Here is a 16,000-nt window from a genome sequence, read left to right on the forward strand (position 1 = left end):
GCCTGTAATGATCAGACGCTTTCTCGCTCAGACGTGGCCGCTAAATAAACAGGAAACATGTTAGCTGACACGCGGTGTAACGTTACCATGACAGCAGCGGCGCAGAAATGACCGTCAACATGAAGTCGATGAAGAAACGCTACGCGTCCTCGTGTCGATGAGGCGCCGCGCTCGTGTGGACAAAGGAAACAGGATGTGCGGCGCTGCCGTCAGCGCTGCGGGATCCTTTGGCTCCACGTGTTGGTGGACAGCAGCTGCGCTGCAGTGAAGCCCTCGGAGAAGCAGCACGCTGTCAACCCTGAAATACTCGAAGGGGCTAAGGGGCGGTCTGGCAGCTGCAGCTCCCGCTAACACCTGATGCAGCGACGCTTCCGCGCACGTAATTTGAGTCGACGTATTTACGTAATCGACTACGTGTCGACAAATAGCCCCGGTACAGCGGGGACCAGTTTCAATGCGACACACAACCAACAGGAACGCTGGGCTGCTGTTAGTTTCACACAGACTTCACTTGGTAAAAAAAAAGGTGCACTATTAACTTACGTTACAACTCGCGGTGGCTATTTAATAAAAATAATAGTTTTACTAAACTGCGACTACAGGAGCAATGGAAGATTAAATGTATTAAACGCTGGAGCTGCGCCTGGAGGGGAAAAAGGGGTTCGATGAGGAAAACTAGATCCCTACAGAGAGGCCAGCTGGTAGCGCCAGACTTCAGCTGACTCTGTTGCAGTGGGAAATTCTACAACTTGGTTATCGACCACTTCACCGTGACAGACAGGAGAACGGCTTCCTTTTCAGATGGGGGGAGTGAAAGGTCTCCTCCTCCTCACTGAACTGAATATATGTGACCATCAGAAATCGGTGTGTGATTTCTGATGTGGTTATATTGTTGGTTTTGCTTTGCTTGCCTGGATTTAGCTGTGAAGTAACCTGATTGTTTTTACTGTGGTTGTGTACGCATAGATAATGAGCTCCGGACGGCACCTGCCTGAATAATACTGTGTTGGTCGGTGTTATGAACATTTGGCCAAGCATTAAATAAGAAGTGTGTAGGCCTGTTTGATACCTGCACCGCTGCTACTATGCAAATGTAAAACTTGAATCCTGATGGAGCTTGTGAATGCTTCTTTTATTCTTAACCGTAACCTGTGTGTACTGTTTACTGTAAGCATCGAGCTGAGAGAGAGAGCGCGCACGTGTCGGTAAATGCAACTTTGAGCGCGTGTGTTTTGATAACGGTGTGCATCTTTAAAATATGACTCGGTTTAGTGTAAATCTTTCCCTGCACAGTACATTAGATAATTGAGCTCAATAAAGGACGTCCCCTCTCACTTGGCTTCCCCAAACATTTACCCGACGTCTCTGCTTTCCATTCCTGATGAATAAGCGTCTTACAAACAGTCTTAAAGAGGTGGTTTTCTGCTCATCAGGTTCCTCACCTTATTTAGAGTTTGTACCAGAGCAGGTTTCCATGGTTATATTTTTGTCATCCTGCACATTGCTGCAGCTCCTCTTTTCAGCCTGTGTTGAAGGCTTCGTTTTAGCTATGGAGTGATACATCTTGTCTCTAAATGATCTTTGTTGAGAGTTGCACATGCTCACATGGGTCAGCGAGAGGCCGGTAAACGGCTCGGGTTCAGCCGTCCGGACTGGAGCGAGAGTTTCAGAGCGGCGAGTTATTAATCTGTATCCATAAAGTTTGAACTGAGCTCTGTCTCTACATCACAGGAACAACTTTCTGTCCACTGACTGCCTGGAGGGTAGCTAGTGTTTGGAAGGGAGAGGAGAGCTGTGTGCTGCAGCTCGCTGTTTCGTTATATGAGGCGCGTTTAGCTTTCATCCCTGTGACGTCACAGGGATGAAAGGGAAGCGGCTGGACTACAAACGAGCTGTTTTGAGAGCAGAGTTTTCTGTGGGAACTCACTTTGGGCTTTTTCACTTTGCAAACCTGTTACAGCACAAAAAAGGTTTATAACTCAAAGGAGAGGGGAAAGCAGAATACCGCCTCTTTAAGTACATTTAATATCAAAAATATCAAGCTGGTCATCGCTGCAGTGAACTCTGCTGATCCTCCATCCTGCAGGCCTGTTCTCAGGTCTACGTTTGGCTCGGACCCAAAGTTGAAGGAGGTCTGCGGTGCAGTTTCTCTGATGGCGCTCACATGAACTAAAAACTACCTGAGCTTACGTTAGCAGCTCAGCTGGGTTATCTCTCTCGGACCGATCGGCAGCCTGCGGTGCTTCCACGCCACCTGCCGGTCTCAGCTCACGGATACCAGAAAGAGAGCAGATATCGTTTGGACTGATAATAATGAAAACAACGATTAGCTTTCTGCTTTACTGTGAGCTGCTGAACACATGAAGAAGAGTATTGATCAGGCTGCACAGTGCCGCTCTGTGTCTCTGTAACCCGGACAGCCTGCCTGCAGCGGCCGCTGCAAAGCATGCTGGGAGAGGGAGGGGGAGGAGGCTCTGGCTCTGCCTCCCGATTGGCTGCTGCTGGGCCCAGCTGACTGCTCTCTGTCAGACGGAGAGAGAGAGACATAGGGAGGGTGATGGAGGCTACAGCGATGGGGTGAGCTGCCATTTTCTCTTTCTTTATCCACAATCAGCCTTTATTCACCGCGCTCTTCTTCTGTGCGCTCATTCACCCGCGCTCTTCTTCTTTTGTTTTTATTGTTGTGTGTCAGACGGATTAAGAACAGGAGGGGGATGGAAGCTACGTTGGGGGGGGGGGGGGGGGTCGTATTTTTCTTCTTTCATTGTCTGTTCTCTGGTGTGTTTTCCTTCTTCTGTGGTGGTTTGAATTTATTTAGTTTCCTGTGATGGAGGGAGAGAAGAGGAGAGAGAAGAAGGAGGGGGGGTGATGGAGGGAGGAGAGAGGAGGGAGAGAAAATGGCCGACCGGTGATGGAGGATGGATGCAGAGGGAGGAAATAAAAAATGAAAGAGGAGGAGAGGCTGTCCTGCTCCCAGACAGGAAGCTGCTCACATCTGATCGCTGTGATGGGTTAATAATACAGAATCTGTCAGGCCGCTTCACTGTGGCTCAACCGAAGTACTGTGTGGTGGTACTGCAGTACTACTGCAGTAGTACTGCAGTACTGTGTATCAGGGACATGCTGGTATCGGTATGTCACGCTGTGTGTATTAGAAAGTATCCCGGTAGAGTCGTAGTATTGTCACAGTATTTATCCAACCATTCACCGAAAAGACACAACACTCGTTTTTGGGATTTTTGTTTTCAGGCGCAGGTTGGAGGCTTTATCAGAACAAAACCAACGTGGTCTTGATGTGTTCGCTGTGGCTTTAAAATATCCGCCGTGATGCATAACAAGTGTTTCTCTGCCCGTCAGCCTGCCGGAGCGCCCGTCAGCCTGCCGGAGCGCCCGTCAGCCTGCCGGGCCGCAACTAACGACTGCTTTCATAGTCGATTAATCGATTATTGACACAATTAATCTACTATTTGGATTATGAATCACAAAATGACACAATGCCTCTCATTTAGGGTCACCCCAAAAGCCCACACCACCTTCGGGCGCCACTCCTTCCAGTTCTCCGCTGCCAAAGACTGGAATGAGTTACAAAAACCCTCATGCTAAAGACGCTCACCCCCCTCACTGCCTTTAAAGCACGTCTGTCTGAACTCTTATCCGATCTCTGTACATGCTGGGTCTCCTCCAACACTCACTTTTGCACACCATTACTAAAAGTCCTCTGTCATGTCCCTTTCTTAGTGGCACAGTTTCACCTGTTTTATGCTCTTTTGATCCATTCCATCTGCACAAGTATGCTCAAATATCATTCTTCCCACCGCTACTGCCACACTGTTTTACACACCACCTGATCTACGTCGACAGTTAGAACTCAACTTGCACAAAATGTTTATAGATCTCTGTACTTTTTATTTAGAGAGAGAGAGATTTTGAATATTTTAGATAGATTTTTATTGTTGCCATACCATTTACGCATACAGTCTGACCTGCCTCCTTGAATGGTCAGCACCTGCACTTTCAAATATTCTCCTTACAGACTCATTAGTGTGTTAAGTATTTTTTTAATTCATTCATAGTGTAACTATATGTTGTTCTGCACGTCTACACTTTCTTGGCCAGGTCACCGTTGCAAATGAGAAACTGTTCACAATCGGCATACGTGGTTTTTTAAATTCAGCTTTTAAATTAAACCTGAGGTTGTTTTAGACATGTGCTAATTAACGGTCAAGACAATAAAATAAATGCTTTTAATGAACGTTTCTGCCGCAGCAACAGAAAGTTCAACTGATCTCAGCAGCTTTCACGCCGGGACAAACTGACCCTGTATCCAAAGACAGGAATAACGTCAGGCATTACATTTGACAAATTTACAAGAGGGGTCAATAATAACAATTTTGTAGTAGACAGTGTTTAACAACATCTATATAGTTTCTTCTAACTCAACAACTCACAAAACTCGGGAGTTTGTGGCGGATTAGCCGCCGCCTCCCGCACAGACAGTTTTCTCTTCTTTAGAAAGTTTGAAATTGTCGGGTGCTGTCTGATCTTGCGCACTCGGCAGCAACACGCTCTCCAGCTGCAAACGTCGCCATGAGCGATGCAGCGTTTGACTGTAAAGTAGGGCACATCTGGAATGTGAACGCGGCCGTTGTGTATCATAATTATTTGCTACTCTCAGCGCCATTACTGTAACAATCAATCAAATTGACCAACTGTATAGAAAACGTTACAGCTAGCTCGCTAACTAGCTGACCGAGACGAGTCTTGATCGTTCACGGAGCGTTACGCGCCTTCTCTTCAGACGCTCCGGTGTTTCCAGGAGAGCTTTGCTGCAGTTCACGACCTTTCTGGCTGAGTGAAGAGTGAAACGCTGCCACACTCTGGAGGTTTTAGGATGTGAAGGTGTTACTGCAGCGCGGACGTTGTTTTAGTAACTTCACTGTTCACATCCCTTTAGTCCGTTAAGCTGGTGGCGTTACGGCCCCATGACGTCATGAACAATGCCGCAGTAGCTCATTAAGGCCGGTTACGCCGCAGTAGCCCATGGCGGACCACTGTAGCTATTTTAATTGAGTTGTAGCTGCTAACTAGCTAGCGTCTCACTACCTGGACCAAGAGTACCACAGTACTACAGTGTCACGATTCTTGGTGGTTCTGTGCAGGTCAGACGTGGGTCCTCCAACATGGCGGCAGCGTCGTACGACCAGCTGCTGAGGCAGGTGGAGGTTTTGAAGATGGAGAACTCCAATCTGCGACAGGAGCTGCAAGACAACTCCAACCACCTGACCAAACTGGAGACCGAGGCCTCGAACATGAAGGTGGGTATAACATTGGCCCTGAAATGTATAAAAATACTGCACACAGTGCCACTACAAGTTACTCAGACAGACTGAATGGCAGACTGGGGAAATCATCCGGCGTGTTGAAAGTCCAGGGGAACAGCAGCAAATTTATTTATCAGAATGTGATCATCGGTGTCGTATGTATTGTATATGCCGCTTTTCCATTACCAGTATCTGCTCGCCTTGGCTCGCCTCGGTTTGGCGTGCTCCGTTTTCCATTGCAGATAGTACCCAGGGAGAGTACCCTCAGATAAGCAGTATGAAAACCTTCCAGCTGTGTTTTCCCCTGCTGTTGTTGGATAACCAAACGAAGCCGAGTCGAGCTGGTACTGTGCGGTGGAAAAGGGGCTTATTTTACTTCTTTATCTGGTGGAATCTTTCTGCTTTTTTATTTTTATGTCTCCCTGTTTTTTGTTGTTTCTTCACCTGTAGTTTTTTTGTTCTTTATTGTCCCGTCCTTCCTCTCCAAACACACACTCACTTCCCATTTCCTGTTTCCTGTTTCCTGTTTTCTGTCGATGAGCAGAAAACACACACGGACAGTCTGAGTGTTGTTAGTTCCCATCATGTCGCTGTTTGAACGCTGTCGCTTCATCGTGGTGAGTGAAGGACGAAGCAGCGATAGACTAAAGGCGAGAGACAGACAGAGAGGCAGAGAGTTATTTCTGTTCTTGGAACTTATAGCTGCTAAACTGTGAACAGCCATCTTTGCATTAATTCTCTTCATGTTGTATTCAAATGTAAACTTTATTTCGCTGCAGACTGCTTGGGCAACACACTTAAACATTCATGCTAATAAAGTACATTGAACTGAACTGGTCTTAAATCAGTTTCCATGTTTTTGGTACTCGTGATTTCAACTTCAGCCGTTTTATGATTATTAGAGAGATCAATAATGTATTGATGTTATTAAACCTATGAAACTGTGCTACCCACATCAGCAAACACTAACTCTGTACCACCTTTATTTTCTCATGGACAACAGGAAGTGCTGAAGCAGCTGCAGGGCACCATAGAAGAAGAGTCTGGAGAGGCGTCAGGCTGTCAGCTGGAGCTCATCGAAAGACTGAAAGGTGAAGAAAACAAACGCATACAGACAATCAGCACATGAATATAACGCTTCCAATCCAGGCAGGTCTCTGGATGTGTGAAACCTCTGAAAGCCCAGCGGTCGCACATATAAAATGTTAAAGCTTTGACACGCTGCACCTCGTCTCCACGGTTCAATCTATCTGTGTGCCTCCTCCAGAGATGAGCCTGGACTCTGCAGGTTTTAAGCCCAGGTTGAGGTCTCCCCTGCCCCCCTCGTCCTCCTCCAGCTCGGCCTCTTCAGCTTGCGGAGCTCCTGGAGGAGCGGCTGGAAGCTCCGGAGCTCAAGGCCCCCCGACAACCGCTGCCTTCCCCAGGAGAGGGTTGCCATCTGCGGGCAGAGACAGCCACGACCGGTGCCTGGAGGAGCTGCAGAAGGAGAGGTACTGTGGAGAGGACTGACAGTACTACTGAGAGTACTACCACTACTGTACCACTGCTGCTACTGATTACAAAACTGAAAAGACGATTGTATAAAGAGTACAACTACTATAATACTGTAACCACTAATAGTACTGCTGAAAATACTACTAGGACTGTACTGTTAATACTGCAACATCTAATAACAATACCAAAATACTACTACTGCTTGTATACTGCTGATTCAGCGTTCATTCATTTTTGTGACCATATTTGTGGTTTTTGTAAAATTATTAATGTTCCCTCTATCTCCCTGTCCTGCTCTGTGATTGGTTGCTGCCCCCTGAAAGATCTCTCCTATTGGCTGAGCTGGAGAAGGAGGAGAAGGAGAAGGACTGGTACTACGCTCAGCTGCAGAATCTCACCAAGAGGATCGACAGTCTGCCGCTCACTGAAAACGTAAAGTACTTTAAGCCAAAGTTACAGATTCATTTAACAGTCAGACTGTGTAACCATCATACAGGTTGTAGTTCTCTCTGCAGACGAGTCAGCTGGAGTTAATGTTGTAGTTTTCTGTTTGTAGTTCACTCTGCAGACGAGTCAGCTGGAGTTAATGTTGTAGTTTTCTGTTTGTAGTTCTCTCTGCAGACGAGTCAGCTGGAGTTAATGTTGTAGTTTTCTGTTTGTAGTTCACTCTGCAGACGAGTCAGCTGGAGTTAATGTTGTAGTTTTCTGTTTGTAGTTCTCTCTGCAGACGAGTCAGCTGGAGTTAATGTTGTAGTTTTCTGTTTGTAGCTCACTCTGCAGACGAGTCAGCTGGAGTTAATGTTGTAGTTTTCTGTTTGTAGTTCACTCTGCAGACGAGTCAGCTGGAGTTAATGTTGTAATTTTCTGTTTGTAGTTCACTCTGCAGACGAGTCAGCTGGAGTTAATGTTGTAGTTTTCTGTTTGTAGTTCTCTCTGCAGACGAGTCAGCTGGAGTTAATGTTGTAGTTTTCTGTTTGTAGCTCACTCTGCAGACGAGTCAGCTGGAGTTAATGTTGTAGTTTTCTGTTTGTAGTTCTCTCTGCAGACGAGTCAGCTGGAGTTAATGTTGTAGTTTTCTGTTTGTAGTTCACTCTGCAGACGAGTCAGCTGGAGTTAATGTTGTAGTTTTCTGTTTGTAGTTCTCTCTGCAGACGAGTCAGCTGGAGTTAATGTTGTAGTTTTCTGTTTGTAGTTCACTCTGCAGACGAGTCAGCTGGAGTTAATGTTGTAGTTTTCTGTTTGTAGTTCTCTCTGCAGACGAGTCAGCTGGAGTTAATGTTGTAGTTTTCTGTTTGTAGTTCACTCTGCAGACGAGTCAGCTGGAGTTAATGTTGTAATTTTCTGTTTGTAGTTCACTCTGCAGACGAGTCAGCTGGAGTTAATGTTGTAGTTTTCTGTTTGTAGCTCACTCTGCAGACGAGTCAGCTGGAGTTAATGTTGTAGTTTTCTGTTTGTAGTTCACTCTGCAGACGGATATGAGTCGTCGTCAGCTGGAGTTTGAAGCTCGTCAGATCCGTTCAGCCATGGAGGAACAGTTGGGCTCCTGTCAGGAGATGGAGAGGAGAGCTCAGGTATGAACTCAGCTGGAGGCTCTTTCATTTTCATTTCATTTCATTTATTTATTTAAGGACAGTGCACATTAATCAACATTTCTGTAAATGTGCCAGTGTTAGCCAGCAGGCTAATTTTCACCTGTCTGAACACACTTTCCCTTCAGTGAGCCCTCTACTGGCTCTCAAACGACTTCAAACACACCCTGAAAATTCTCAGACAGGCAGAATATTTCATTTTCTCCCATGTTTGAATAATGTCTGTGTGTCTCTTCAGGCTCGTGTGTCTCGTATTCAGCAAATAGAGAAGGACATCCTGAGGCTGGGAGTTCGCCTGCAGGTAACTTCACCTGTTCTTTACTACAACACATCTAGACTTTAACGGACACTCGTCATAATAAACCTGCTCTTTCTGGGAGCTCCAGCTCATTGGATGATGGAGCTGATTCTCCAGCAGCTGCTGTTAAACCACCACCGAAGAAGAGGGCGTGGCGAGTGTCACAGCTGAGTGTCGGCAGCTTTTGTTGATCAGGTCTGATTCTGTTGATCCACAAGCTGCAACAGGAAACCAGTTTGATGTGTGGAACTGCTGGTTTCACCACAGTCTGTGTAAAGAAGTGGGCGGAGCCGCCCTGACGTCACTGTTGGTTTGTGGACTGCCGTTTGGAAGCCTCCAGTTTGGCATTTTGGACACCGCCATCTTGATTATTTTCCAACCAGAGAGTGGAGCTAGCTAGCTTGGTTAGCAAGGTGCATCTGCAATTCACCTTAACTGTGATGCTAATTTTAGCTAGCGAAAAACAGGCTTAAAACTAAACATACTCACTGAAAAATGAGCAGCCGACTCCTGATGAGCTTTTTCAGCGGCGCTGGTTAAATGTTTACAGAGCAGCACACACGAGCCGCCTCTATCCTGACTGACAGGTCGCCATGGTGGCTGTCAGAGAGGATGCGGGTTTAAGTCGCCCCCTGCTGGCTGCTAGAGAAGAAGTGGGTTTAAGTCGCCCCCTGCTGGCTGCTAGAGAAGAAGTGGGTTTAAGTCGCCCCCTGCTGGCTGCTAGAGAAGAAGTGGGTGTAAGTCGCCCCCTGCTGGCTGTCAGAGAGGATGCGGGTTTAAGTCGCCCCCTGCTGGCTGCTAGAGAAGAAGTGGGTGTAAGTCGCCCCCTGCTGGCTGCTAGAGAAGAAGTGGGTTTAAGTCGCCCCCTGCTGGCTGCTAGAGAAGAAGTGGGTTTAAGTCGCCCCCTGCTGGCTGTCAGAGAGGATGCGGGTTTAAGTCGCCCCCTGCTGGCTGCTAGAGAAGAAGTGGGTTTAAGTCGCCCCCTGCTGGCTGCTAGAGAAGAAGTGGGTTTAAGTCGCCCCCTGCTGGCTGCTAGAGAAGAAGTGGGTGTAAGTCGCCCCCTGCTGGCTGTCAGAGAGGATGCGGGTTTAAGTCGCCCCCTGCTGGCTGCTAGAGAAGAAGTGGGTTTAAGTCGCCCCCTGCTGGCTGCTAGAGAAGAAGTGGGTTTAAGTCGCCCCCTGCTGGCTGTCAGAGAAGAAGTGGGTTTAAGTCGCCCCCTGCTGGCTGCTAGAGAAGAAGTGGGTTTAAGTCGCCCCCTGCTGGCTGCTAGAGAAGAAGTGGGTTTAAGTCGCCCCCTGCTGGCTGCTAGAGAAGAAGTGGGTTTAAGTCGCCCCCTGCTGGCTGTCAGAGAGGATGCGGGTTTAAGGTTTCACTTGTCCGACCCGGAGGTTCCTGCTTGGTTCTCAGGCAGCAGCAGCAGATAACATGAACAGCATGAACTTTCAAGTTCCTGTCTTACCTTTTGTGAAACCACAAGCGCGCTCTCTCTCTCTCTCTCTCTCTCCCCCCCACCCCCCAGGTAGATGAAGGTCAGGGGGTGAGTGACAGCAGCGGATTGGCCGGAGCTCAGGTGAGTGTCCTTTCCATCACTCGACTTCCCTTTCTTTTCTTTTGGCATTTAGTTAATCTTTTGTTCTTTTCCTCCTTCAGAGCTCCAGCAGCCGATTGGACCATGAGCCGGCCAGTGAGGCGGGCTACTCTGTGCCTCGACGAATCACCAGCCACCTGGGAACCAAGGTTAGTACTTCTGCCAGTAACAGCCCTGCTCATGCTGCCCTCAGGACCCAATCACTGTGAGCCTCTGCGTCGACCCATTACAGGTGGAGATGGTGTACAGTCTTCTGTCCATGCTGGGGACGCACGATAAAGACGACATGTCGCGGACGCTGCTCGCCATGTCAAGCTCACAGGACTCGTGCATCGCCATGCGTCAGTCAGGCTGTCTGCCGCTGCTCATTCAGCTGCTGCACGGCAACGACAAGGACTCCCTGTTGCTAGGTCAGTTCCTGTGGAGGTCAAATATTTGAAGTGGGTTGTCTTCTTGAGGTAACTTGCCTGACTCACCTGTTGGTCTCCCGATGCCTAGGTAACTCTCGCGGCAGCAAAGAGGCTCGTGCGCGGGCGTCGGCGGCGCTGCACAACATAGTTCACAGCCAGCCCGACGATAAAAGAGGCCGGCGCGAGATCAGGGTGCTCCACCTGTTGGAGCAGGTGCGTCATTACTGTGAGGCGTGCTGGACCTGGCAGGAGAACCACGAGAGGGGCGTGGACCAGGAGGAGAACCCCAGTGAGTCATGTCACATACACTTACCAATCAGGCCACACGTCACATGACCACGACGCACTGCTGCAGCTGAATGTTCTAAATATTAATATATAAAATGTGTCCTCAGTGCCATCTCCGGTGGAGCATCAGATCTGTCCGGCGGTCTGCGTCCTCATGAAGCTGTCCTTTGACGAAGAACACCGGCACGCCATGAACGAGCTCGGTGAGTCTGACACCGGATCTACTGACCGGGATAGATGTACAGGGCAGAGTGTTACCTGCCCTAGATGGTGTGAGGGTGCAGAAGCAGAGAAGCGTACCTGCAGGAGTTGAGCGTCCGGCTGCTGTGGGCAGTGTTAGCCACCCGTCCTGCAAGTTTTTCTTTGTCCCTCAGCTCCCCTTTAAAACTGTTGTTTCATCTTTGTTTCATGGTTTCTGAGCAGGATGTTGACTGTTTCCGCCGACTGACTGTTTCCGCCGACTGACTGTTTCCGCCGACTGACTGTTTCCGCCGACTGACTGTTTCCGCCAACTGTTTTCTGATGCTGTCTGTCTGTGGGTTATTTGCCCCTGCAGGAGGTCTGCAGGCGGTGGCAGAGCTGCTGCAGGTGGACTGTGAGATGTTCGGTCTGAGCAGCGATCATTACAGCGTCACGCTGCGGCGATACGCCGGCATGGCGCTCACCAACCTCACCTTTGGAGACGTGGCCAATAAGGTGAGAGGAAACTACCCTTTACACCTGGTTCATGGTTCAATGTCTGAAAAGTCCGTCGCCTGTGGGCCCTCTGGGGCCTGAGTGAGACGTGACCATGAGAGTTTGATTTAGTGAACGCTGCTGGAACCACAGAGGCTGTGTCCGAAATCCCCCCCCCCCCCCCGTAGCAGCTGTATGCAGAGCACTACATAGTGAGCTCACTCGCATTATTAAAACAACGCTTTTGGACACTTCTCCGTTATTTCGGTGCCGTTAATTACGTTGTTGCCGTCTGATTGTCAGGTTTTTTTAGTTTATTTATATATTTTTTTTTGATCAGCGTAATGCATGATGGTACAGGCGGCTAGGTTAGTGACCATCGGTTGTGCACTACTTTTCAAAATGCATTCTGGGATACATTGAGTGGTATAATAATTCTCACTATAAATTGGGACAGCGCTACAAAATGGCGAGCTCACTATATAGTGAGCAGTGGGTGATTTCAGACAGCCACAGTCTCTGTAAATGGGATTTATGGGGCTGTTATTATTTTCAATTACTAATTTTGGGTATTGTATAATTTGTATAAGAGAAAAAGTTGCTCAATTAACAAACCAGTCTATCCTAAATAAATGTCAAAAACATGTCGAATCAATAAATCAGTATTTTATTCAGTCATCCTGATCACGACCACAGCAGCATCTTACACCGATGTGTTGTGATGATAACTGTAGCAGTAACCAGGCCGCTTCACTGCAGACTGTTCCTGGGTTTATTTCACCACTGAGTGATGCACTCTGATAATCACACGTGTTTCTGCAAAGATCGCCTGTAATGATCAGACGCTTTCTCGCTCAGACGTGGCCGCTAAATAAACAGGAAACATGTTAGCTGACACGCGGTGTAACGTTACGGCGGTAGTGAGGCGTTAGGGGCTTAGAGACCCAGTGCTTTGTCACCTTTTCACCCCTGATCCCTGCTCATTTCTCTCTCAGGAGCCAATCAGATTACAGCTTTCTGTTGTTATTTTCAGGCCACGCTGTGCTCCATGAAGGGCTGTATGAGAGCGATGGTGGCTCAGCTCAAGTCTGACAGTGAAGACCTGCAGCAGGTAAACTCACCTGTGTAACTCGCCTGTCCCTCACCTGTGTAACTCGCCTGTCCCTCACCTGTGTAACTCGCCTATCCCTCACCTGTGTAACTCACCTGTGTAACTCGCCTGTCACTTACCTGTGTAACTTGCCTGTCTAACTCGCCTGTAACTTGCCTGTCTAACTCGCCTGTAACTTGCCTGTCTAACTCGCCTGTAACTCGCCTGTCCCTCACCTGTGTAACTTGCCTGTCTAACTCACCTGTAACTTGCCTGTGTAACTCGCCTGTCCCTCACCTGTGTAACTCGCCTGTCCCTCACCTGTGTAACTCGCCTGTCCCTCACCTGTGTAACTCGCCTATCCCTCACCTGTGTAACTCACCTGTGTAACTCGCCTGTCCCTTACCTGTGTAACTTGCCTGTCTAACTCGCCTGTAACTTGCCTGTCTAACTCGCCTGTAACTTGCCTGTCTAACTCGCCTGTAACTTGCCTGTCTAACTCGCCTGTAACTTGCCTGTAACTTGCCTGTGTAACTCGCCTGTCCCTTACCTGTGTAACTTGCCTGTCTAACTCGCCTGTAACTTGCCTGTCTAACTCGCCTGTAACTTGCCTGTCTAACTCGCCTGTAACTCGCCTGTAACTTGCCTCTGTAACTCGCCTGTAACTCGCCTGTGTAACTCGCCTGTCCCTCGCCTGTGTAACTCGCCTGTAACTTGCCTGTCTAACTCGCCTGTGTAACTCGCCTGTGTAACTCGCCTGTGTAACTCGCCTGTCTAACTCGCCTGTCACTCGCCTGTGTAACTCGCCTGTCTAACTCGCCTGTCTAACTCGCCTGTCTAACTCGCCTGTCCCTCGCCTGTGTAACTCGCCTGTCCCTCGCCTGTAACTCGCCTGTGTAACTCGCCTCACCTGTAACTCCCCTCACCTGTCCCTCGCCTGTGTAACTCGCCTGTCCCTCGCCTGTGTAACTCGCCTGTCCCTCGCCTGTGTAACTCGCCTGTCCCTCGCCTGTGTAACTCGCCTGTCCCTCGCCTGTGTAACTCGCCTGTCCCTCGCCTGTCTAACTCGCCTGTCCCTCGCCTGTCTAACTCGCCTGTCTAACTCGCCTGTGTAACTCCCCTCGCCTGTGTAACTCGCCTGTCCCTCGCCTGTAACTCGCCTGTGTAACTCGCCTCACCTGTAACTCCCCTCACCTGTCCCTCGCCTGTGTAACTCACCTGTCCCTCGCCTGTGTAACTCGCCTCACCTGTCCCTCGCCTGTGTAACTCGCCTCACCTGTAACTCGCCTGTGTAACTCGCCTCACCTGTAACTCGCCTGTGTAACTCGCCTCACGTGTAACTCGCCTCACGTGTAACTCGCCTCACCTGTAACTCGCCTGTGTAACTCGCCTCACCTGTAACTCCCCTCACCTGTAACTCCCCTCACCTGTAACTCCCCTCACCTGTAACTCCCCTCACCTGTCCCTCGCCTGTGTAACTCACCCGTCCCTCGCCTGTGTAACTCACCTGTCCCTCGCCTGTCTAACTCGCCTGTCTAACTCGCCTGTGTAACTCCCCTCACCTGTGTAACTCGCCTGTCCCTCGCCTGTAACTCGCCTGTGTAACTCGCCTCACCTGTAACTCCCCTCACCTGTCCCTCGCCTGTGTAACTCACCTGTCCCTCGCCTGTGTAACTCGCCTCACCTGTAACTCGCCTGTGTAACTCGCCTCACCTGTAACTCGCCTGTGTAACTCGCCTCACGTGTAACTCGCCTCACCTGTAACTCGCCTGTGTAACTCGCCTCACCTGTAACTCCCCTCACCTGTAACTCCCCTCGCCTGTGTAACTCACCCGTCCCTCGCCTGTGTAACTCACCTGTCCCTCGCCTGTGTAACTCACCCGTCCCTCGCCTGTGTAACTCGCCTCACCTGGAACTCGCCTGTGTAACTCGCCTCACCTGGAACTCGCCTGTGGAACTCGCCTCGCCTGTCCCTCGCCTGTGGAACTCGCCTGTGTCCCTCACCGGTCCCTCACGTGTAACTCCCCTCGCCTGTGTAACTCGCCTGTCCCTCGCCTGTGTAACTCGCCTGTCCCTCGCCTGTGTAACTCGCCTGTCCCTCGCCTGTGTAACTCACCCGTCCCTCGCCTGTGTAACTCGCCTCACCTGTAACTCGCCTGTGTAACTCGCCTCACCTGTAACTCGCCTGTGGAACTCGCCTCACCTGGAACTCGCCTGTGGAACTCGCCTCACCTGGAACTCGCCTGTGGAACTCGCCTCGCCTGTCCCTCGCCTGTGGAACTCGCCTGTGTCCCTCACCGGTCCCTCACGTGTAACTCCCCTCGCCTGTGTAACTCGCCTGTGTCCCTCACCGGTCCCTCACGTGTAACTCCCCTCGCCTGTGTAACTCGCCTGTCCCTCGCCTGTCCCTCGCCTGTGCAACTCGCCTGTCCCTCGCCTGTGCAACTCGCCTGTCCCTCGCCTGTGCAACTCGCCTGTGTAACTCGCCTGTCCCTCGCCTGTGTAACTCGCCTGTGTAACTCGCCTGTCCCTCACGTGTAACTCCCCTCGCCTGTGTAACTCGCCTGTCCCTCGCCTGTGTAACTCGCCTGTGTAACTCGCCTGTCCCTCACGTGTAACTCCCCTCACCTGTAACTCGCCTGTCCCCCTCGCTAGTCTGTGTTAAATGGATCCATCTGTCTCCTGTTTGAATATTTATTTGTTTGCCAGGTGATAGCAAGCGTGCTGAGGAACCTGTCGTGGCGTGCTGATGTCAACAGTAAGAAGACGCTGCGCGAGGTCGGTAGCGTGCGAGCACTAATGGGCTGTGCTCTTGAGGTCCAGAAGGTAAGCAACAACAGTTTAGCTGTGCTGTTTGTTTGTGTTTGTTGGTTCTCTAATCAGCTGCCTGCTCTGCTCCTACTCCTGAAGGAATCGACTCTGAAGTCTGTACTGAGCGCGCTCTGGAACCTGTCGGCGCACTGCACAGAGAACAAGGCGGATATCTGCGCCGTGGACGGCGCTCTGGCGTTTCTGGTGGGAACACTGACACACCGCAGCCACACCAACACGCTCGCCATCATCGAGAGCGGCGGCGGCATCCTGCGCAACGTCTCCAGCCTTATCGCCACCAACGAGGCACACAGGTAAACAACCTGTAACGGGTAAACAACTGTTAACAACCTGTAAGGGGTAAAGAGCTGTTAACAACCTGTAAGGGGTAAAGAACCTGTAAACAACCTGTAAGGGGTAAAGAACCTGTAAACAA

At 49.9% G+C, this 16,000-nt stretch overlaps 1 protein-coding gene across 1 annotated transcript; it reads left to right on the forward strand.

The window, feature by feature from the left end:
- The first annotated feature begins 2,531 nt into the window (after positions 1-2,531).
- LOC119906166 (adenomatous polyposis coli protein-like) lies at positions 2,532-15,897 on the forward strand. Its single transcript, XM_038723715.1, has 16 exons — positions 2,532-2,577; positions 5,160-5,315; positions 6,325-6,412; positions 6,589-6,811; positions 7,139-7,247; positions 8,273-8,386; positions 8,643-8,705; positions 10,222-10,272; positions 10,353-10,439; positions 10,523-10,700; positions 10,789-10,989; positions 11,096-11,191; positions 11,545-11,684; positions 12,697-12,774; positions 15,463-15,579; positions 15,664-15,897. Exons 2-16 carry the CDS (start codon positions 5,181-5,183, stop codon positions 15,880-15,882), a joined length of 1,899 nt encoding a protein of 632 aa, XP_038579643.1. The 5' UTR covers positions 2,532-2,577; positions 5,160-5,180; the 3' UTR covers positions 15,883-15,897.
- Positions 15,898-16,000: the final 103 nt, after the last annotated feature.

This window comes from Micropterus salmoides, unplaced genomic scaffold, assembly GCF_014851395.1.
Source record: "Micropterus salmoides isolate LMB-PRFRI ecotype aquatic unplaced genomic scaffold, ASM1485139v1 Ms_hic_scaffold_16, whole genome shotgun sequence".
Classification (NCBI taxonomy): domain Eukaryota; kingdom Metazoa; phylum Chordata; class Actinopteri; order Centrarchiformes; family Centrarchidae; genus Micropterus; species Micropterus salmoides.